We start from the raw sequence: 24,429 nt of genomic DNA on the forward strand, positions 1-24,429 counted from the left end.
ATAAGTTTCAAGTTTTTGAATTGAAAAATCAAAATTCTAGATCAAGCTCCCATTATACACTCAAAATTATACTAAAAATTGTGTAGCCTTTTGAATTTTCTCAAAAGCAAGGTATCGTACCTAGTTTCCAGATTTTCAGTTCCGGTCAGTTTTGATAGATAAATAATAAGTTCTGTATATTGTACCATATGTTCGAGCTGTTATTTTTTGCTGAGACTGTCAGGATATAACTACCGTAAGAAAAATTTATATATACCAGTGACTTTCTACTTCTCGTCAAGATATAAACCATACTTGGTTCGTACAAGTTAAGTTTCTCCTCTTCTTGTTTTCTGTGGCGCGTCCCTTTAACTATAAACTAGCATCGGCGCTTAATTCTACAGAGACTAGCCATCATTCTCGTTCCTTTTATTTTTTTTTATTCTTTCATCATGTAGGTAATTTTCTTCTCACAAATAAAATCACTTGATTTATTCTTTGGGAAGAAATCTATCCAATCTTGATTTTATGTATTAACCTTTTTATAAACCTCTTTTTTATTGTCTAAATAATATAAATAAATTATTTATCAATCAAACTTATTTTATTTATTACGTAAAAATAAGGAGATATGAAGGGTATGGAGTTGCGATAAATAATAAACAATAACAATTAAATTCATGAGTATTGTCAAAATATATTCAATGAAAAAAATTCATCATCTTGTAAAATAATAATGCAATTGTCTGTCCAATTTATTAAATAAAGGCTATAATTATTATAGGAGCACATAGTAAAGTAATTATGCATAAGTACGGCTCTATTTATTTCTAAGTCGAAAAAAAACTCAAATATCATTTTTTTTTCAAATCATTCTACTCCGTACCTGAATCCTGATCTTAATTAAAATTAATTATAGTGATAATTTTTTTTCAGTCTTTCAAATATTTTTTTTTTTAAATTAATAAAAAATGGAGTAGCTAAAGATCTCATATTATATGTGACCTCACTTATTTTTGAGATGATAAATATTAGAATTCAGATCTTATTTTTTTTTAATTATTCTGTCTTACGAAGAATTGCACTGAAAAAAATCGGGAGTGAATTCGTCGTGATTCCAGATTTTATTTAAATCCAAATTTGGTAATGCGCGTTTTCATCCCCCGAAAAAATATCTTTCGATATAATTTTCACAATTTTTCTGAAAAACTAGCACTCTAAATAGGCAGTTATTTTTTATTTATAAATTTTCACAATTTTCCTGGAAAACTAGCACCCAAATTAGTTGTGAATAGTACAAATAAAACATTTAAATAAAAAAGAGAAATTTTTCTGATAGGATATTTTGTCGGGGGATGAAAACGCGCGGAATCTCCAAATTTATTCCGTCACTCGGAGTTGCGGAGTTTTAAAAAAAATCACTTCGTACATGGAGTAAATAGGGAGTTTATTTTTCCATGAGTGATTTCAGAGTGAACTGGATTATTTTTAAATCCGCATTGACTTCGATTCGTAATTTTAATCAAAATAAACTTCCTTTGGAATGAATTTTACTCCAAGGGATTAAATGAATAGTCTTCGGCTAGTCTTTACTCCGGATTTAATCTGCGTTCACTCCGCAATTTTTTTTAGTGAATTAACAACAAAATAATAATTAACCGTTTTAACAAAAAGTCCAGCAAATAATATATGGATCCATACTTATGCATGATTACTAATAGTAATAAGTAATTAAGTAATTATTACTTATTCATCTATTAACGACCGCAACCTAATGCAATACATCCCTACGAAACTATAGCTCAGTTTCATTGTATTATTTTGTATTTTGTGTTTTAAATTCATACTGTGTTAAGTGTACGTGTACGTGTACGTGTTACTTATTAAATAAGAAAAATTTTTCTTAATTAATTAATCAATGAATTATTTTAAAAATAATATTTAAATTTAAATTTATTTACAAAGAAATACCATTGATAGATTAATTATTAAAATTAATTTAACTGACTCGGTAGATCTTAAAAATAATAAATATTAATTCATGTCTTGTACAATTTTTGAATTATCATATTTTAATATTTAAAAATAAATCATTCAGAGTTTAATTAAAATTTTACTCTCCAATTGATTATATTTTCGTTGCTTAGCTTTTTTAGTCTATTATTACTTTAGATATCGACAAAAATTTTTTCTTTCGTCTCTATATATATTTTTTTTTGTCTACAATAAATACATGTATAATTACTCTTATTTGCTTAATTATTATTCATTTCTTTTTTTTTTGCTAACTATAATACAGAGCGATAAGTCGCTATTTATATTTTTTAATATTATTATTATTTATTTATTTTTTTCTTTTTTTCATATATATATAAACAATATATAACTACATGTGCATTAATTATACATGAGTAAGTAAATAATGCATTTATAATTTCATTATTTGTTCTTTTTTATTTTTACAACTGTCCCATTGACTCGATGATAATATTCACACTTGTCATCTTTTTGAATTTTGACATCAAAATTTTATAAGTTAATTTATTTTTCTGAGTCGTGGGAATGAATTAAGGGGGATAAATTATAAGTTAAATGATTATATAATCACGCACAATCGAGCGAACCGAGTGAAGCAGGACTGTGAGGCCCACCGAGCATAAAGGGAGGACTCATTGGAGGTCCACCGCTTCCGGCACTGTTTCCATACAGCTCAAGATCGTTCAGTGAACTTCCGTCAACGCTACCGCATTTGTCGGATTTCCCTTCTTGTTTTAGTACCATGCGTCGCCATTTTGCTCGCGCATTCTGGAACCACACCTGCAATTATACAAGAAAATAAAAAAAAGTTGATTAGATTTTATTGTAATTATTTGAATAACAGGGGTCCGCACTTTTCTCTCTATTACACTCAAGTCTACGAACGGTACTATCTTTGTTGCACTTGTACAGTAAATGGAAACTTTGGCCGAGTTTTTTTCTTAAACAAACTAATATTATGAAATAATTACAGCGCACTTCGCTAGATTAGACAGTAATGCATCAAAGTGCGGTCCGTGTTTGGTACTAAGAGATTTTGTGATCGAAAAAAACTTAGCCGAAAATATCTGATAACCCTTGATAAGGCGATTTTGATGACTTTATTTATTTTACTACTAGTAGAAGAAAAAAAAAACGTCAATGATCCATAAAAATTTCCTATAAAAATTCAGCTTTTTGCTTCCCGCTTTTTTTTAAACTTTTTAATTCAAATGAAACAGATTTGAAAATTTGAATCGCCAATTAAATTTTAATTCCTTTACACAGAAAGGAAAAAATCTTGAGTCAAGGGTAAATTTTCTTGAACCAAGAAAATCTTAAGGAAGACTGAAAATTTCTTGAACGAAGTTAAATTTTCTTGAGCCAAGAAAATTTCTTCTTGCTCCAAAATAACTTCGATCTTCCTTATAATTTTCTTGGCTCAAGAAGTTCTTTTTTTCTGTGTAGAAAATTATCTACAAAGTTACGAACAATAATTTTCGGATTAATTAGCAACTCAGAAATTAAAAAAAAAATTATCTTTAATATTTTTCTCGTTGCTACACTACAAAAAATCGGGAGTGAGTTCGAAGTGATCTGGATTTTATTTCAACTCGCATTCACTCCACTTTGAAGTTTTAATATTACTCTCTAAACACAAATTACTCTCTAAACATGAATAAGTGAAATAAGTGAATATTCACTAATTCTGAATGCCAACCGAACCACTTTTTGAAATTAGTGGTTCGGTTTGCCCTTGGAATTAGTCAATATTCACTTATTTCACTTACTCATGTTTAAAGAGTAAAATAAACTCCCCTTCGGAATGAATTTTACTCCAAAGGTATTGAATAAATACACTGTCATTCACTCCGTATTTATCCCGCAAATTTTTTACATTGAGTCTGTCCACGGAAATAAATTTAACCGAAACAAAAATAAAAATATATTACATTAAATCAGCATATATAATTAATTGAATCGATTTGTCAATATAAAAAAAGAAAGTAAGGTGTGATTAAATACAAATTGTAAATAATTATAAAAGAAGAGGTTAGAAGTGTCGCAGTGGCATTTTATAGACTTTTAAGTCGCGTTGATTTTCACTCGTTCTTTATCCGCTGTTAGCTACCTGATCCAATTAATTCAAGTCTTGCAATTGCTCTAAGATTGACTACCCGTACAAACACACACACACATACACATATATATGTATATTATATATACATATGTACATACGATAAAGAGACATATAACCCAAGATTCAGCGACACACAAGACTCGAGATCTGACCTTCGTATAGCAAAACACAGACTGATTACGCGGCGTCACTACTGCAGGGACATATATATATTTATATATATATAAACCATAAATGGTGATAAATACTATCAAACATCCGGCATGTGATCTCATTGAGTATCAAAATAGACCGCAGTAAAATATATTTATACCATAAAATCTACAATAAATTAAATATATATTATTTATATACAGCAAATATAAGATGAAGAAAAAAAAAGTTATTTAATAATAAGACACTCGATGATGATGTCTACATAATGATGATAATAAAAAATAACAAGCTAAGACTAAGACATAGGGATGAATCCGCCATTTTCGTAAGTCTCCACCCTCGTAAACTCCCAAGAGAATCCTATCAGAGTTATACGGACGAAAGGACGAGCCAACAAGGGAAGGAAAGCTGAACACAGCAGGCGGTAGAGAGGCGAGTTGAGAGCGAGTATTCGCGCGTCTCGCGATCAATATCAACCAAGATGGCGTACACACTTTCAAGCAAGACCCCTTAGAATTGTACTCGTAGTAGCAGTGGTAGTCGTCGTCGTCGTCGTTCTCCGCCAAATACAATAGCTCTCCCTTTACCTCCCCATTATTATTATTATTCTTGTCCTCGAAACAAACTCTTTTGCTTTTTATTCCAGTATGGCTGGATATGTCTTTTCCTAACTCTCAATTTTATGCCAACTGTGTACTTGTCTTTCTACTTGATATTGTCAGAGATAGATCTTTTTTTTTATTATTATAATAAAAGAAGGGATGATAATATATATGTATAAACTCGAGATGAAGAGAATGAGAAAAATAACCAAGTGTTTTTTATACTGTTAATGTTGTACTCAATGTCGTAACTGATTACGCTTCAATGATTTCAATTATTTCAACGCTGGTGTCATTATAATGACTTTTTTTTATGTTGATGATATAAAGTTGCATCAAGATAATATATCGTCGTTCTCAGTAGAAAAACTCCTTACTATACACTTCAGAAAATGACTTTTTTACAATTCCTGTCGGCAATACACATTCTTTTTTCAAATTTTTAAGTTATAAAAGTTGACCCACGAAAACAGCCTAATTTCGACAAATTCGAAAACTGATACTTTAAAAAATTAAGATACAAAATATATTTTCCATGCGCGTTACATGCAGAGAAAAGTATTGTAGTGTCTATGTCCGAATCGTAATTATTACAGTCGCAAAATTTTTAACTGTACACAGAAAAAAAAGTTATCTTGAGTCAAGAAAATATTTTTGAAGACAAACATTCTCGGGAACCAAGTCAAGATTTTCTTGAGCCAAGAGAATTTGTCTTGGTTAAAAAAAAAATTCGTCTTGGTCGGAGAAGATTTCTACTTTATCTGAGAAAATTTAGGTCTCCAAAAAAATTTTCTTGAATCCAGAATATTTACCATCAGTCGAGAATTTTTTTTTTCTGTGTAACTGTCTTAATATATTAACATAATTACAGTACGTATACTTATTCCTATCATGTGAGATAGTAAACGTTACCATCTTGCGTTGGTACTATTAACAAAATCTGACGCAGCTGCGACTAGTCGTTTTTAATACCAACTAAGATAGTAGTGGTGACATCCTAATAGTAAAAATTATTTTATTGTCCCAATATAATAGATCGTATTACGCTGGGATAGTGAATATTATAATTTTATTCTCTCCGTGTAGTAAAAGAAATTATGTCTCTAACAAACACATAGCTGCATATGATGCATATTCAAATACTTTTTGTTCAAGTTGAAAAAATGACGTCTTTACTGTTTTTATCACGGTAAGAAATATTTTGCGGACATCACTATGTTAGTATGGGCGTGAACGCCATACTGTATGGTATCGAAGATTTTTATAGGTTATAAAGTTGTATGCATAGATGATTCAACCATTGCGGGAATAGTAACATTGGCAATAGTTGTCGCGGACGCCGCAATGTCAGTATGGCCGTCAGGCCCATACTGCATTGCCGTATCCACATTGCTTCTGACCGATAGACCTAGTCTAACGACCTCTATATAGTTTTGGTGGTAATTCGATAGTATACATTGATTGACATGCCAGAAATTATGGCGGGAAAAACTAGTAGCATTGTGCCCTCGGCATTCTAGTATGGGTCTCAGGCCATGCTGTTTGGCCGTGCCTGCTATGCATACGTGTGAGCAATACAATAGCTTCAGTACTATGCAGTATAGTAAATAACGCCATACTTCTGGGACTCGATACAATACTGTCTTGGAATATTTCACATACTATTTTAGTATCTGTCTTAAGACTATACCAGCATGGTGTTGAACGCTATGCATTTCTTACCGTGTAGCTCTCCTGTATAATTTATAAAAATTATACAGAAGAGACAGGCAGTTTTCTATTGAAAACGAGGATATAAGAGATAGAATTAGTTAGTTTAGAAAATTTTTCAACTTATACCCTATACCCGATCTTGTATCAATCAAAAGATTTGTATGGTCTATGGTGTAAGGACTATCGGTTTTTATTTCTTTTAATAATAAAAAATTCCTGATTTTGAAAATAGAATACAGCAGATATTTTTGAAAGTTAATTTGAGATTGAATGCCTCTAATAAAATCAAAAAAATTTCTTTTTCATAATACAGCTATAAATACACAAAAGTACGCCTGTATATATGTATCATAAATTTTAGAATCTATGAATTCAACATGGGTCATAATAAAAATGTGGTAACAGTTACAGAAACGAGTGGATCGTTTTAACGAGGACTAAAGAGGGTAGACGACGATTTTAGTTAAACTATTTTGCCGTAGTGTCGCCGGTCCAGGTTGAATAAGCCTGTTCTATAAGCTCTGGGAAAAGATGAATAATAAGAAAAAGTGTAAGAACTTTAAGCAGAATAAGAAGAGGAAGAACATGGATAACGAAGAAAAGCAACAGCGTCGACGGAAATATCACGAAAGCACAGCCGTTCACGTGGACCGGGACGCACTAATTGGGAGACCAGCATACATATATACATACTTAAGACCGTCTCGCGTCCCGTGAATATTTTTATAGGGCGTCGTACATAACTCAAACACGAGTGGAAAAAAAATATGTAACTAACTATGTACTTTAGCAAAAAAAATATTTTAAACTGTATACAAAAATATCCGTGATAAAATATGGACGATTAATCTTCGTGCTACGCATCAACAATTTTCATCATTGACATGCCCGGCCAAATTTAAAACCACTAATTTTTTTTGACTTTCAAACTCTACTTTTTATCGTGTTTTGAGTCTGAGTCTATGGAACTGCAGCTTATAAGCAGAGGGACTATAACTTTTATAGAATAATTACTCAGACGTTTGGTGAAGTCAAGACTGATTTAGGACTTGTTGAATTCTAATTTGATTGGCAGAGAGCCAATTATATTACTATATATATATATATAGTGCATGTATAGTGGCAATAGTAAATCTGAGAGTTGAAATAGAGTAAAACTCACCTGTAGTACCCTCTTTGGCAATCCGGTCTTCTGCGAAAGCTGCTTAAGATCTTTAGCGTCTGGATTGTGATTGATGGCAAAATAACTCTTCATCGTTCTCAGCTGATGATGTTTAAAGCTCGTTCTCATGCGTTTGGTTCGACTGTTTGAGCCAGGCATACCCGGCGTACCAGGGCCGCGTCCAAACGGCATATCCATGTACTCCGAATTAAGATCTGCAATTTAATAAACATCAAACCGACCATTATTATCCAACCACAATAATAGATAAATATATATATTTATACACTGTAAAGAAAAACTAGGGTAAGTCCAGGCGGTGTAGGTGTTAAAATTTTCGGTGTTAAATTTCAACACCGAAAGCAGTGTTAAAATAACACCGCCGCCGGTGTAAATATTCTTTAGCAGTTAAAAAAATTTCCTGGTGTTGAAACGAAAATATTTTACTTTGTGAATATTTATACTTACTCGATCACTTCAGATATTAAACAGTATTTTTATTAATTAATTAAATTGTTAGTGATTGAAATGGTGGGCGTAAAATTGTGTAATTTTTAAATAAATTACGTACACAGAAAAAAAGGATTTCTTGACACAAAAAATTTTTAGTCGCCCCAAGAAAATTTTTTGTATTATGATTTGAAAACAGAAATTTTCTTACGGCGAGAATGAATATTCTCAAAGCAAGAAAAAACTTTCGGAGTCAATAAACTTTTTTTCGTCCCAAGAAAATTTTTGTGTTCAATTTATAATACAAAAAAATTCTTGCGCCCAGAAATTCTTTTTTTCTGTGTATAATATGAATACTTATTCAAATAAGTACATAGCAAAATTGAAATTTTCTCCAGATAATATTCGTTAAATTTTTCGATGTAATTTTTTTTTGTAATTTCTATACATGGAATCTTTTTTACACCGATTTAACACCACCTACACCGGTGTTATTTCATTTTAACACCGATTTTTTTACAGTATACAGAAAAAAAACAAAAATATTAACACGCAATATTGATAATTGACCAATAATCAATAGATAATTGATAATGTTAATGGACATTAGTCATCTTGCATGCTGGGTGTATTGCATGGTCATACAAAGTATCCACGACAAAGTTGTAATTGGTTGTGTATACTGAGCTCGTGCATACTCTTTCACATGGTGTATGTTTATGTGCTATCACTTTTCTCTGCTTTGCACTCGGGGAGCTAATGAGCCGTGATACGCATCAAACACCACTAGAGAGTAGTCTCTGGACTCTATAGAGATAGTGCAATGTGTACTTCTTATGTACAACTGCTTTATCCTGATCTATCTCCTTCTCTTTTCCTTTTTCTCAATCTCGAGATTTTATTAATTTCTTTTACTTCTTATTTATTTTTTTATCATGCTCACTCGGATCGTTTTATTTGCAGACATTAGACAAGATAGCTTAATCCCAAGTGAATCTAATCATTGTATCCATAAACACAGACATAAAATACAAACGTACAACATTATTGGCTACTGATAGATCTACCGAGTCTATTTTCGTATTGAATACATTTTTTATTTTTAATTAGATAGTTTTTTTTTGGTTGAATGGTCAGTTGGTCGGTTGGTTGGTTAGTTAAAGTGACTGTATATAATGTTTCTATAAAGTTGAAGCAGTTTGGTAATAAAATATAAGGATTTCTCGCGATGGTTATGTTACCAAATCGGGTCACGATTGACATTCGACTTGCGTGTAAGAGATAACGAAATATAACGACCCAAAAGGACTAGAGCTGGTTGAGCTGCTGATGGATCTGTCTAGGAACGTTTTGTATGAGAAAATTAATTTAAAGATTAGAAAATCTATTGTTTCCCACGGTAAATACTTGGAAACAGGTTTTAAGATTTGACTTTTTCGAGTATTTCAAGCCAACCAACCCACACGTAACGACGTTTTAGTTTGTGTGATATAAATACGCGCACGTGTGTGTGTGCTTGTGTATGAATGGGAATGAGAGAAGAAATTAAAAAAGTATAAGAGTGAAAAGACATAACGAAAAATAACCAACTGAGATGGTCGTACTCGTGAATTTATGTCGACCGGACAAATTTTATCAGGGTTCAGTGGCAAACGCCGAACGCCTACGCTTCCCGTAAATCACCATTGCTCGAGGCTGTGAAAGAATTAAAAAGACAAATAAAAAAAGACTATACACAAAGTGTTGAAGAAAGAATAAGAGAAGGAAAAACAAGGATAGATAGTATATGTTGAATTCAGAGCAGTTCGACCTTGAAAAACTCGACGAGGACTCTGTTGGTACGTACGTTTTAACCTCATCGTGTCGTGTAAAACGTTAGTGTCTCTCGACGGGTTGTTTTGCCTTGTACCAAGAGAACTCGATTGCAATCGCACCGATCCACAGCAGCCTCGTCTTATGCTGCTTTTCGTGAGAAGAAAACCTTGCAGATGACAAAAAAATGCATACAAAAAAAACGAAAAAGTAATATACATACAATAAAATTGTTACAAATCGAATTCACGTGCGATTATCTCGTCGTGTGTAACCCTATACATTAATGAAAATAAAAGTAATTTAACTTTTTAGCCCGCGAACATTTGCATCTGGTTATCGTTTTAATTCGATGGCTTATAAAAGTTTTGTTTGCAAAAATCATTCATAAGTTTTATTACTTGCACTGAACTTATTAAGCAATTCGATAGAATTAAGATCTGGTCAACAATTTGTTCATCATAAAATATAATTACGCTGATAATTTTTTTTTTATTTCAAGGATAATTGTCATTGAAATTTAGTGAATTTAAATAAAATTGAGTTTAGGTTTGAAGGAAAACTTTCAACAGTAGTCCAAAAAAAGTTATGGAGCTCCTGTGTACTTGAATCTCTTGTTTACAGAACCTATTTATATATTTATTAACCAATAGGTATAAAAAAACGGTGACATTGGTCTCGTTTCAGTTATTGCTCGCGGCATATTTCAGTGGTTTTTTTATTGCCACGCGACCGCAATCATCCAAGAGGAACCCTCAAGAACCTATTAAAAAACTACCACTAAATCACAATAATAAAAAAAATAAGCAAAAACTGAGGCTGAAAAAAGACCAAGAATTTCTTATGGTACAAGACATTGGAAGCTTGTAAGTTTAAGAAAATTGACGGAAACGGCTCACCGTATTCAAGGGTATACTCGATAAAAAAAGACAAGTACCACGAACTGAGAAGTGATTCATCGAAAAGACAAACCCATAGAGGAGTAGAAAAGAGTTACACACTATTTTACAGACTGTCAAGTTTGCCGAAGCCAACAGTCAAGTAGTAGTTGCGTGAACTGAAGACACCTACTTGTTTTTTAAAATTTTTTTTACAAGTAACACAACTTGCTTCAGCCACAACTGCTTTGTCTAAAGCATCAGCCGCGCATGTGTGTCTGGCGCATGGTAATGACGCGTGTAATGTATACGTTTTTTTTTTTTTTTGTTATTATTTATTCCTTATTCTCATTCATTGAGAACACGTGCGAATGGATATATGTTCTTTTCCTAATCGGGAATGTATATAGATCTTAGACACGAAGCTTGTTGTATAAATATACAAGATCAAGAGGTGAATTTAAAATTTATATAAGTGTAAGTAAAAAATTTGAAGGGGTAAAAAGATGACTTACCAAGACTAGCAGTCATAGCTTCCAAATCCTTAGGCTTCCTTTTTCTGGGACGGCCCTTTTGTCTTGGCGGAGGTACACCAGCTGCCCCGCCGACTGCCTGAGCGGTCCCATTGAAGTAGGGTACTTTTGGTGGCGAACCTACTTCAGGACCTGACGGCGTTGACGGCTGAAGTGGCACTGGACTGGCATGTGTTAATTGATGAGGATGTTGAGGATGCATCGTATGGTGAGGATGTGTCGGTATACCATGATGATGGGGCTGATGATGCAGAAATTCTGGTGATGGAAATGACTGACCGGGATAATGAGGTCCCGGAGGGTAAACTGGTACTGGCGGACTCTGGGATGGATGCAACTCAGCGCCCATTTCATAATCTGAACGGCACAATACTACGCCATTTCTCATGCCAAATGTGTCGCCTTTTGTAAGCGGAACTGCACAAATAGCACACGAGAAACAACGAACGTGGAACACCAGTTCGCGTGCTCTCATCACTAATTCTGATGACAGTATTGCCGCTTGACATCGCGCGCAACGTTTCAAGCTGCCAAACATTCTGAAACAAAAATAAATAAGCAAATTAAAAAAATGTTTTACTGATGTTTTTTGTTGGTTGTCGTTATCATTGTGGCAAGCGTCTCCAACCAAAACAAAACGAGAACATTTTTAAAAATGTATAAGAAAGATTGTGTAGGCGAGGAATGATAAAAGGATAAAATGGATAAAGCACACGAGCACATTTGCTGCTGCTGTTACTCGCGATGTTTCGAAAGAACAGAGTTTTAAAAAATAAAACGAATCGATATACATTTGATATCGAAAATGTGTATAATATACCAATGGCAAAGACACCGTCTAGGGAAAAAAGCAAGAGGTAGATGAGATGGAGGGTAAGTATTCAGATACATGGAGACTGCTCGACATCGCTACTGCATTAGCGGCACTACTGTCTCCATTACCAGCCCAAGAATATGCTGGAACTTATATCGCAAAAGATATCGTTCTCTTGGCTACCTACCTCTCGCCTATCTCTGTCACCAAATATATTGCCGACTAATATAACAGCCTCCTCGGTTCTCGTGTATTGGAGTAGCTGCCGACGGGATTTCATGAAACTAGATAGAGATGTTTTGCGGATCTTTACTTATATATATATATATATATATATATATATATATATATATATATATATATATATATATTAAGTGGATGAAAACCAGTTGTTTGCCTCATCTGTATACTTATCCACACATATTACTCATATATGTTTACATTTATTGATGCGCTCCATAAAATGTTGCCGGTAAACCCACAAAAAATACCCGCTATGGCCAAAAGTTTATGCTTTGTTTGCTTCAGCAGTTTAGCTTTGTCAGTTGAACTAAACTAAGCGTATCCGAGATACAGAACGTCAAAATTTTGTGCATAAGGGTCTTGACTCTAAATTGAGGACACATTGTCATCACCACTATTTGTGATTCAGTCAATGTGCGCCGTTACCCTCAACCCCAGGGGGTAGTGGTTGCGAGCAGATTTTCATCCTAATCGGATCTGACATATTATGGGTATTGCGTAATCGCTTAGTCCAGTTTTATTTCCTTCATCGGTTGGTTTCATCATTTCGGTAATAAATTCACCGCAAAACATAATAACCTAAATTTTCTGTACCTGTGTCCTCTACATGGCCTTATACATTATATCTTTTTTTTGTAACATCGTCCTTGCGGGACGATTTCCACTCTCCTTTGAGAGCCCGGAACCCGCAAAACCGGTGATATGAATGAGCTACTATACGTGCACAGCACACTGGGTCCAAAAATCCAACGTCTATAGTAGTAGTCTTGTATTGGTAGAGGTGATTCAAATAAATTTTTCAAAGCTACGCTATAGGTATATGCGGTCGCCCCGCCGAGACAACCCGCAGAGTTTTACAAGTATCACCATATGCGTTACATTATTATACAACTTTTAAAATCGCGCCCCAATCCTCAGTGATTATATTTTGTCTCAATGTATTTTGTTAAGTACAGTAGTAGATTTGTGAAGCTGGTGGTTACTTCAAACTAAAAACTGTTAACACACAAATCTTTACAAAGACTCGGAAATCTTTTATATATTATATTTTATTTAAACAAGAAAACCGTGTTGTGTGATGTGACCACTTGCCGTGCGTTCGCACACACTCGAAATTTCTTATCCCTGTTTCACGTGGACGCCTTTAGCACGTGGGTTACCACCACATAGGGGTGTGTCCTTAGATCCTGGGTGTCTTGTTCACAAGTATCGAGTAGCCCAAGATATTTTAGGTATGTGTTCACATATACAAATATATATACATATACATATGTACATGTATTTATTTAAAGAACATTTATAAATGTTTGAGATATAATATCTGAAGGACTGATATATTTCTTCATTACGATTTACATTTGAATATTATTCGTTTATTTTTAAATCTATAAATATGCAAAACGATAAAAAGTTGGTGTTTTTTTTTTTGATTCGTTTTATTGTTGTTTGCGTATATAAATAAATGTGCATGGGTATGTACCCATGTAACGTTTTATTTTATGAATGACACAGTGTGGTGTGCTGTCACCGATGAACGGTGGACACCGCTGCGCGTGGGACGCACTCCGTGACTACTCCCTGGCTTCTTGCATTAATCTGGATCATGGCATTATATTACCTCTGATATATCTTTTTATTGGCATACTACAATCTTAAAATGCTGTTGCCGATGCTGCTGCTGCTGCTGCACGACGATGATTATTTATATTTTATTTAAATATAAACTCGTGCATTAATTTAATGCTTTTTAAAGTCAATCCAGCTTACAGTGTAGCTCCTCATAAATTGATCAACTCTGTCTTAATATTTTTTATTGGCGACCAACAAAGTGTTTTTTCAAATATAGTTCTAAGATAATATAATAGTGTAACAAAATAATAATTCATTTGAGTATTTTTAAATCTAGATAAAAATTTTTCTGACCGTCGGTGTCTGTTTTAATTACACAACATTCACCAGATATTTTATTGCACTACAGATTTTGTTGCTTTTCCAACCTACTGTAGAACTAAAACCAGGGAATAAGAAATACATAATAATTTACAACGTCGGATAGTCATACAAACATACAGAGACGCGGGATAAGGCCACAAATGCGTCATTTGAGGACAGAGTAAAACCGCAAGGAAACAAGTCTTGTGTATGACCACGATGTTAGTTTGTGTGTATTGCTAAAGTATAAACAGCAGCAACAGAAGCAAAATGCAGAAGTAACACCCGCCGGTGTCTTGGGCTGGACATCCTCCGCTGACTAATGCGACGGGAACACGACATCGTAAAGTGCGTTTGGGATCTGTATCACGTACACGATATCATAAGGATTTTTTCTTTGATTATATTTCTCTCTGGTCGAGTATCTGCAAAGCTTTTAATCCTTAAGTATCGTAATAGATTTTTAACTTACTGGATTCAACAGCAGCTGGACTCTATATCAAATATTAAACATATATTTTTTTAATTTATTATTTATATTTATTTATTTTCTTCACTTTAAGAAGTTGTCGTACAATACGTACGTTCAATAACATGTGACATTATTTCAGTTGATATTGAGCTGAACGCACATCAAAATAAAATACGGCACACATACAATGTAACAGCATGAATTTATAACTGAGAAATATGAACATCTTTTTGAAAGTAACTCCACCCCGTGTAACCAGATACTTTTCCCGGGATATGCTTTATGTGGTGACACTCGCAATTCGTGTAGACACACGACTTGAACATGACCTTGCCGCGGTTATACGAGTAGAGGACGCCCCCCGTGGTGTTACGACGAATCCCTTGGAACATCAACGATATTAACCACTACACCAAAACCCACTACTGTCTCTTACTTCTGACACTCGTAAAAACGAGATCGTTTTATTTACCAGGAAACCTCAGAGGAATGCATCTATATCTGCGTCGCATCAAACCCCTCCCGCAAAATAACTTAAATTCCAATCTTTTTACAATTAATTATTCATTAAGAACGTAACTTTTAATCGTCGAATCCCTCGACAGGCTGCATCAAAATCAATGGAATTCAAATTAAAGTAATCAAAAACAACAAAAAAACTTTGACTTGTAGGTTTTTATTGCCCACATATTCATGACTTAATCTTTTAGAACCGTTTTTTTTTTTTATGGAGATCTGAGGAGGGATCTAAATTACTAAATAAGAGCGCATTCAGCAGATAACCTTTGAAATAAATGTTATGTATGCTATAATTTTTATAACAATAAAAAATATGCATAGCGTGCGGGAATAAGTCACGCTAGTAATGTAATATTGAGAGCATTTTTTTAATCCACAAAATAAACTCGTTACATTGAACTAAATTATAGATTACGAACGGGCATAGATCGGTATAATAGGCAACGAACAAATCAGCATTGCGCGAGTTTTGGTCATATGAGGAATTTATCCTTGGGGAATGATCAATATCATTGAAGTATGCTTTAGTAGCTCTGTGACCTTATATCAGACCAGTTCATGATACATCGGCCGGTTGGCCCCGCAGGTGTCGCTCGACAAATGCGTTGACCAACTATCTTAAAAGATCTACTACACGATACAGCATGATAGGATCCAACCCCTGAGCACAATTACCGGATGTATATCTAAAAGTTAATATTTATTATTACACACTCGGTCTCCACATGTTGCGTTTTCAGTGACAAATATTGTTTATGTCCAGGACTTTAATAAGTAACTTACACTCACACATACTGGACACAAGCACAAGTTGCCATGGTTTTAAATTATTATAAGTCAGGTAGTATGACTACACTAGGTGTGTGCGATGTTTAAACGAAAAGGTGGATGAAATATATTGCAGCTCTTACTCTACGACACCAAGAAGTCAGCTACCGATGATACATGTCCCGAGTGTCAAGTTGTCATGGCGCCGCTGGTATTATGTTTCGTACCCTTCTTGCACATCATGTGTCCCCGCAGGGTCGTGACTTTGTCATATATATTATTTATGCCCCGTAACTTATCTGGCTACTTTTATACCGAAATATCCCAACGGGATACCGAGTCAACTAAAGAAAAAATCTCAGCATCTCAGCGTGACTATTTAATTTTATGATAAAATTTAATCATTACAACACTGACGGTTACTTTTGCTAAGTATTTTTGTCAAGTTGTTTATACATGATAAGTGGAGGAGCAAATCTCAATTATTAAAATTGAATTATGAGAACATGCGTCAAAGTGGCGAAAATATTCATGCGTTGCATGCTGCTCTAAGGGCTTATGGCTCAATTACCACTTGCTGTTCCCTTGGCAAGAGTTGATTTAAGACCGGCTTCCTGTTACTACAAAAGTCCCTTCACTTCTGATTAACCGAATGGAGATTTATCGTCACAAAACACACACCTTTTAGTGATATGTATATATTAAGCTGTTCAAAAGTAATAAGAACTAACCAACAACGAATTCTCAGATGTGTATTTTCAGCGCATCTGCCATATTTAAATATATATATGTGTGTAGGTATATATGTATGGATGTATAATATGAACAAAACGAGTATAACACGGGACAGAATTCTCCCGCGAAAACTCGAAGCGTCTCCATCAAGATGGGCTCGGATCCGCTGATGATAGATAGACCGTGCAAGTCGAGTTCAGTCATCGTAGAGAAACACGCGATGCGTTCTTATCCGCAGAACGACTTCTTGGGAGGGACGGAAAGCAGTTGTTTAGTTGTATATATATATATGTATGTATGGACTTAATAAAATCCGGTGAAGATGTGCTTTTTGTAAAAGTATACGTCAGATACGCTAGCACGCCATCTTCCTGATGCGTGGCCATCGCCACCCTGACACTCCAGGAAGTCTAGCTAAAGATGTTAACACATCCTAAGCCATAGTTTCGTCTTATTGTTAACGTATAAAATCATAAACTTTTTAAATATTGTTATGTTATATCTATAGTTGCGCATAAAAAATAATTACTCGTAGAAAAAGTTATTAATGCCATGTCGTTAATGTGACGTTTAAAACTGTCCGTTGACTGGTAGTCGGGTGTCATGGGGCCAGCGTTGATGGTATTAATTTAACGTACGTATACAATGTTACGATCCGTACGTCGTAAAACTCGCGGTATTTAATTTATGCCTCGAGCTGAGGTAAAATATACAAGGTAGCTGAAAGCACGTCGTTGTGAGTTTAGTGGGAAATCATTTATCCGAGACGTTATATATTATTTTTAATGGATTAGCGCTTTTTAATTTCATGCGTACTTTATATCACTTTTTGCGGTATTTTTTATAAATTAATTTTATCTTTTATGTTCATACGGAGGTTGTTCGCTGGACAAAAAAATTTGTTTAGTTCTCACGAAATAGCTTTCACTTTCTTCCTTTATTTGGTTATCATCTCATCGTACATTTTTCCAGAATGTATGCACTTCTTATATCATAGAAGTTACAATAAATAATATAGATTTTTTATTTATGTACATGTATAGAAAACCCCGGGGCAAAATGAGACACCATTTTTCGAAGCCAAAAAAAATTCTTGTGGCAAATGGTTAGTTAGAGTTTATAGAAAAGAGTGGGGCAAGTTGATCAGCCTGGAAATGCGGTCGGCTTAAAATTTTTCGTAAAAAACAAAAAAATTAAATATTGGATTCAAATTAAGTGATAGTCTGTTTGTGTTTCAATTGCATGCGTGAATTATTTGACATAAAATTTTTTAATGCATTTGCATTTAAAGATTTAAGTGAAAATTTCTAATTGATTGATTTGTATATTAAAAATATATACTGAGCATTGATTTAATTCAACGAGTGATTTGATAGAATGTAAACATAAAAATAATTGAATTTGAATTTTATTGATTGAAATTTAAATATTAAGTGAAACATAAAATAAATTTATGTACGGATTAAAATATATTACGTGGAAATAAGAGAATAAAATATATGTGATGTCTTGAATTTAAAAGGTAAATAAAAGCGACATGTTGTACTAGCACTACACTCATGTGGACATAGACCTCCCATAAAAAAGTGCACTCAGTACTCTATATATGTAGTTATATATATGTATATATGTGTAGGTATATTCAACATATGTATACACACTACTCTACTTCCCATTCTCTAATTAATTTATTATGCACTGACGATTACGACGACTTAAAAGAGTTACTACCAATTTATCAAGAGGAAACAATTTAATGTCTTGCTTTGTCGTGACAAACGAGAAACTGTAACATTGTTGTTAGTTAAATATTATATCGCTATCAGTATAATAAAATTAACCATGATTTATTTAGTATCATTTAAATTTTCATGATCTTCAAGCTCGAATGTATTAACGATATTGCTTGTTTGATTTCTTATAGAGCTATTAAGAAGACATTTTTTCATTTACAGTAAACGGTTATTTAAATACATACGTTATTTTAAACGACACTTGAATATTTGTAACTAATTATTCTATTTTAAAAATTTTCAATGATTCATAATTATATTTTTTCTGTCATACAAACTTCAGTCAAGTTTTATACTACGGTGACTTTTTTGCCTGTCTAGAAATTTTATCGTGTGAAAATTTTGAAAACTTGTTTGACTTAATAGTTATTGTTCTAATATTTAATGCTATCGGTAAATTTTCAGTTCTTCTTATGAAATTTAAGACGTTGCAATCGTGCACTTAGAAAATGTATCACAGCCTTCTGACATTTCATGCTCTTTAAAAATGAATCAGTAAAATTCACTTCAAATTAGTGAATATTCATTGGAAAACAGCTATAAGTATACTACTGGTCGAATTAGTGGTATACTTATAATTGTAGAAACAGTGACTATCCACTGATTCGCGAAAATTTCACTAATTCATTTTTAGAGGGTGATAAAGTTTTTGATACTTTGAGCACAAACTGAAATTTTAGAAAATTTTCTTAAAAAGAACGCAGCCTTATGAATTTTCTCCTACATGGAGAAAAATGGAGACAAAAAATATACGAATTTTTTATTATGCTGTTGACCAAATTTTAAACAGGAAGTCTAGTCATCAAAAAATGATTATGCTGCACTATAATTATTATTGTGTCTCTAAAAATTTTTGCACGCCTCGAAAGCGAAGCGGAGATTCATTTTCTACTACAAGTAATACTCATTGCAATTTATCGATAAGTTTTAGGCATATATTACTTTTTGCAGTGTAGCATAATAATTTTTTGGCAAAAACTTCCTGTTTCAAGTTTCGTCGACAGCAGAATAAAAATTCGTTGATTTCTTAAGCCCATTTTTCTCCTTGTACTGTCTGAAAATTCAGACTTTCTTATCCTTAAATCGTTTTTAGAATGCGAGTTATGAAATTTCATACTCATTAGTTTATTAAATTTCAGAATGTTTTTAACAATGTATACATACAGAATATAATAATTTCTCTAACACAGAAACTTATGACAGGTCTTTTATTAAATAAAATTGCTATCAATTGATAAACCGGTTCTGCACTATTACAAGAGAATAAAGCAGTTTCTAAGTTAAAATCGCATCATAAAAAAATATAGTACAAGTAAACCAATAATAGTTGGTCGTACTTCCTGAAAACTGTCAAATAATTCATTGCACATTATAAGTTTTAAGACCCAAGTAGATCATTAATTACCATTTCTCGTGGTAGCAAAAAAACATTTATTGAAATCCATTAAAAAATGCTGGCAATAAAAAAAAAATATTAAGACAATATGCGGGACTTAACGTGTAGTGTTTATGTAGACATTAAGTTTCTGACAGTCTTTGATTTCGTGTTTATTTTATCGAACAGCCGATAGACATCAAATTTAATTAACGCTCTGGTGGTTTTATTGTTTCTTATTTCTGAGTATTATTGTGGATATAAAGACAAGAGAAATAATCCAGGAAGTCATACACTCGACTCTATATACACCCAGTCTCAAGTAAAGTACATATATGTATATAGATATATATATAAAGTAATGATCTCTTTACGCGCAAGCAATTTTTACAGCAAAACCACCCGGGCAGTTTCAAACATCACGCAAAGAATGACGAAGCACCTAACATTTTTCGTTCTGCAACATACATATTTTTCTTCTCACTATACATATATGTATGTATATATATAAATATATATTTAACTAATTTTAACCGACTCAAAGTCATCATATCATTCAAGTGCATCAGCAACAAAATAGTTTGTAAATAAGACAGCCTTAAGTACTTCATCACAAGATGAACCGATTTCAGCGTAAAGTATGTATGTATTTATAAACACATATATGTAGATACATCAATGAATAATGAAGATAAAAACATATGCGAAATTAAAACAAAGTAATTTCCTTTGTTTGTCAGACAATCTGCTGAGAGTTGAGGACAAGGGACATTGTGTCCTCACGCGATGTGTGTTGAGTGTCTCCTAATAACAGCCCAAGAGTTTTTTCCCCACTCTTAAATATATCCCATACGTTATTTTCTAAGATCGCACATGCAAGGGTTCAAGATAACACATCGTCATTCTGCTACAAGTCCAAATGCAACCTCATCATGAGATATATTCAGCTGATGTCTTGTAAATATAGACAAGATTCCGAGCAGATACTAATGACAGTCGCCAAGATTATGACTATAATCTATAATCCACACTGACATTAGTGAATACCGCGTGGTTAGCTGTCAGTTTTATTAAAAATTAATATATGTACGCAGATCTATTGCGCAAGTTATGACTGGCGCGTGCGCGCGAACTTGTACATATCAATGACGTCGGTTCGCTGCTCGCTATCTTATTTGTCGCAATGCATAAAATAGTCATACCCGTATTTTTTATTGTCTTTTCATTATTATTATTGTTTTATTGCATTTCATTTAATCATTTATATGTATAATATTTATTATATATATTTCCTTTCTCCCTTGCGCCCTCAACCGTTCAGTTCTCATGTCTCTGTTCAGTTGGTGTGCTGTGTCTTCATTACCGCGACTAAGACCGGCTTCTTATCTAAGTCTTTCAATCTATACAGTATGTACATACGATACACTAATGTAATTTTAGCTTACCTCATATCAACATGCTCAAGAGATTTAATGTCAAAATTTAACAAAATACTTCAGGGTTTGTATTTATACTTCAGATCTTACTCGCGGGTAGACTACGGTAAAATGAGACACCATTTATTACACAAAACAAAGTTGATTTTTATTTCAGAATTGAACACGGTTAGAAGTAACAGGGGGCAAATTGACCATCCCGGAAATGGCGGGAAATTTTAAATTTTAAGTAATAAAATTTTTTCCAAGTGTTTGAATTATTTTGGTGAAAATTTTAAAAAACTAATTAGGGATAAATTGGGCCAATATTACAACAGCTGATTAATCAATTTAATTATTGATCTACAGTAAAATCTCCGTAATCTTAACAAACCCTGTCGTCCCCATCATACCAATACTCGAGTCTTATGTGCGCAGGTCTGGATTTAATCGTATAGGTGCAAGTTGGAAAATTTGAATTGCCCGCCACTAAGGTTTTTTTGATTAGTTGCGCGAAAAAACGTAGTGGGACACAGGATTATTAACATTAGGAAGAGAATCTTGTTAAATTTAGAGAGAGTGTAACATTACGGAAAGTCACATTAGGGAGATTCTACTGTATGTAATAGATGCGGTGTTATTCTATTTATGATTTTTGAGAAAAAGTGCAAGGCAATAATTGTATTTTATAAGTATAATTTCTTTGACATTTATGTCAGTCTGAAATCCAACAATCGCGAGTCTGGATCATCGACAAATTTAATCCAGATGGCAGAGAAATGACACGTGGTTTTGCAAATAAGCTTTTTAGATCAGCAAACCGCGATAGGTACAGAAGATTTAAGAAATGGATTTAAAAAATAAACAGCTTAGGGAGTTTTACAAACCTCCTACAAACTTAAATAGCTAAAGGCCAGTAGACCTAAAAGTGGAACTAATGGTACAAAAAGAGGAAACAAAAGAAGGTACTTTTGTATAATCTATCGAGTTGATCTCATTTTAAGGTGAACGAGAGTAGGATTTGACTCGGCTTATTCCACGAACAGAGAAGCTGAAAATACAAAATAACTAAGGCTGTATAGCTGTGTCGTAGTTTAGTTCGTGTGCACTTGTTCTCTAACGGTTTAAAAAAATTCATTTAATTCCTTCGTGAGTATGACAAAAGGGGTTGATACCGCACACGGAGTACGCGATTGTACAGCCTCAAAAACACACGAAACCATCAAGTTCGAGAGAGAGGGAATTACAAGAGAATGGAAGTATGTTCTAGTATATACCCATCAGAGAGTATAAGGCCCAGAGTCCACGGACTAATGGTCACGACTCGGCCATTTACCTCCGGCGAAGCGTCGATTCTCGATAAGTAAATCGCTGCCGATCTACATTTCATCACGGACGAATGATACTTTCAGTTTTTCTCTTTCTCTCTCTTCTCTTCATCTCAAACCTTATATACTCAAGAAGAGATTCATGCATTACGGATCCTATCTTATATTTTCCGCATTGCTTCAAGTGCACATAAACTTTCTGATTGAATTCAACAGTTTGAGTACATATATATGTATATATGGTTATGTACACTCCCAAGCATACTGCGCCTATTATAAGTTGGTATTCTTCGAGAAGGTCGTTCAAAGTTTCCTTGACTCTCTTCCATAGTATGTATTTTACTAGCTATCTCTATCGCTCATGGCTCTCGTGTCTGTCTCGCTTTCGTGATTCACGAGGACAGTACACTGTGGTCACGCTCTGATGCTAAATCGCTCTTCCATCCACGACAAATTCCAAATAATAATCATCCCGGTTACTTAAGAACTTGCGCGAGTATTTTAGTGCCCAACTATAACTTTTGTTTTTAACCGATGACCAACTAGTCCTCGACAAGTAGATTACGTGAATTATTCAAAAGTTTAATTGATAACAAGAAGGAATGGATGGATGATTTATTTGTGTAACAATAGCAATAAATTTTATGAGGTACTTACTTGTAGTAGTCCTTTTTGCAGTAAATATTTCCGTCTCGACTGAAACAGGTGATTTCGCCATCGAGACCCTGGCGACAGTGGGAGCATTGCAGGCAGGCAGCATGCCACCGCCTCTCAACAGCCTGTAGATAAAACCTGTCGGATATTCTGAGACCACATCCAGCACAGACAACCCCCGCGACGTCTTCCAGCTGAGTCGGTGGCGTCGGTGGTGGTTCCAACTTGGGTATCGTATGGAGATCATCTGAAGCACTTGTCGTTGTTTGCGATTCAGTGAGCTGCTGATGCTGGTGGACCTGGGACTGATGGTTATGATGCTGCTGCTGCTGCTGGTTCTGATTATGGTTGTGATGGTGGTGATGATGATGATGATGATGATGGTTAGGCTGCGGCGTATTGAGGGATTGATGGTTCAGCTCATTAGAATGTTCGTAACTGTTATTTCGGAACTCCGTTCCACCTGTTTGATTTAAAAACATCCAAGTTAGACAATAAGCTATTACTTAAAAATAATAATCATAATGATGATGATGATGAGAGGAATAATTATGATGATGATAATTGTGATTTAGATAATGAAGAGATAAAAGAGACCCACCTCCGGGTGATCCGTAATCTCGTGAATCGTAAGGGGTGGTCGTACCGTCATAGCAGTTATTATTAGTGCCACAGTGAGTAGTCTGATGAAGCTGTGTACGATGCGACGATACGTGATGATGATGAGCCGCAGGGGGGCTGCATGGTAAAGTGGTGGGTCTTGCGGCATCACCCATCGACGCGGGGAGGCACGGGCTAAGATCCCGCGCCTGATCCATCGCTCCAGGCCCCCCTGCGCTCCCTCCTAGCCCACCTTGACAGCCCAAAGCCAAGCCGCTGCCTCGCTCCTGCGAGTTTGGCGGCTGCTGAAACAAATCAAGGCATTTAATCATTATGTACG

At 34.1% G+C, this 24,429-nt stretch overlaps 1 protein-coding gene across 2 annotated transcripts in view; it reads right to left on the reverse strand.

The window, feature by feature from the left end:
* Positions 1 to 635: 635 nt before the first annotated feature.
* Positions 636 to 24,429, reverse strand: part of LOC130671475 (protein apterous-like) — a 36,805-nt gene continuing 13,011 nt past the window's right edge. Inside the window, exons 2-6 of one of the 2 annotated variants that reach the window (XM_057475386.1) lie at positions 24,091 to 24,394; positions 23,493 to 23,952; positions 11,424 to 11,980; positions 7,769 to 7,983; positions 636 to 2,796 (exon numbers count right to left, since the gene is read on the reverse strand). In XM_057475386.1, coding sequence (XP_057331369.1) covers positions 2,584 to 2,796; positions 7,769 to 7,983; positions 11,424 to 11,980; positions 23,493 to 23,952; positions 24,091 to 24,394 — 1,749 coding nt within the window. In that variant the 3' untranslated portion in view covers positions 636 to 2,583. The remainder of the gene's footprint in view (positions 2,797 to 7,768; positions 7,984 to 11,423; positions 11,981 to 23,492; positions 23,953 to 24,090; positions 24,395 to 24,429) is intronic. The other variant, XM_057475387.1, reaches the window with a different exon arrangement.

The sequence above is a fragment of the Microplitis mediator genome, chromosome 7, assembly GCF_029852145.1.
Source record: "Microplitis mediator isolate UGA2020A chromosome 7, iyMicMedi2.1, whole genome shotgun sequence".
Taxonomy (NCBI): domain Eukaryota; kingdom Metazoa; phylum Arthropoda; class Insecta; order Hymenoptera; family Braconidae; genus Microplitis; species Microplitis mediator.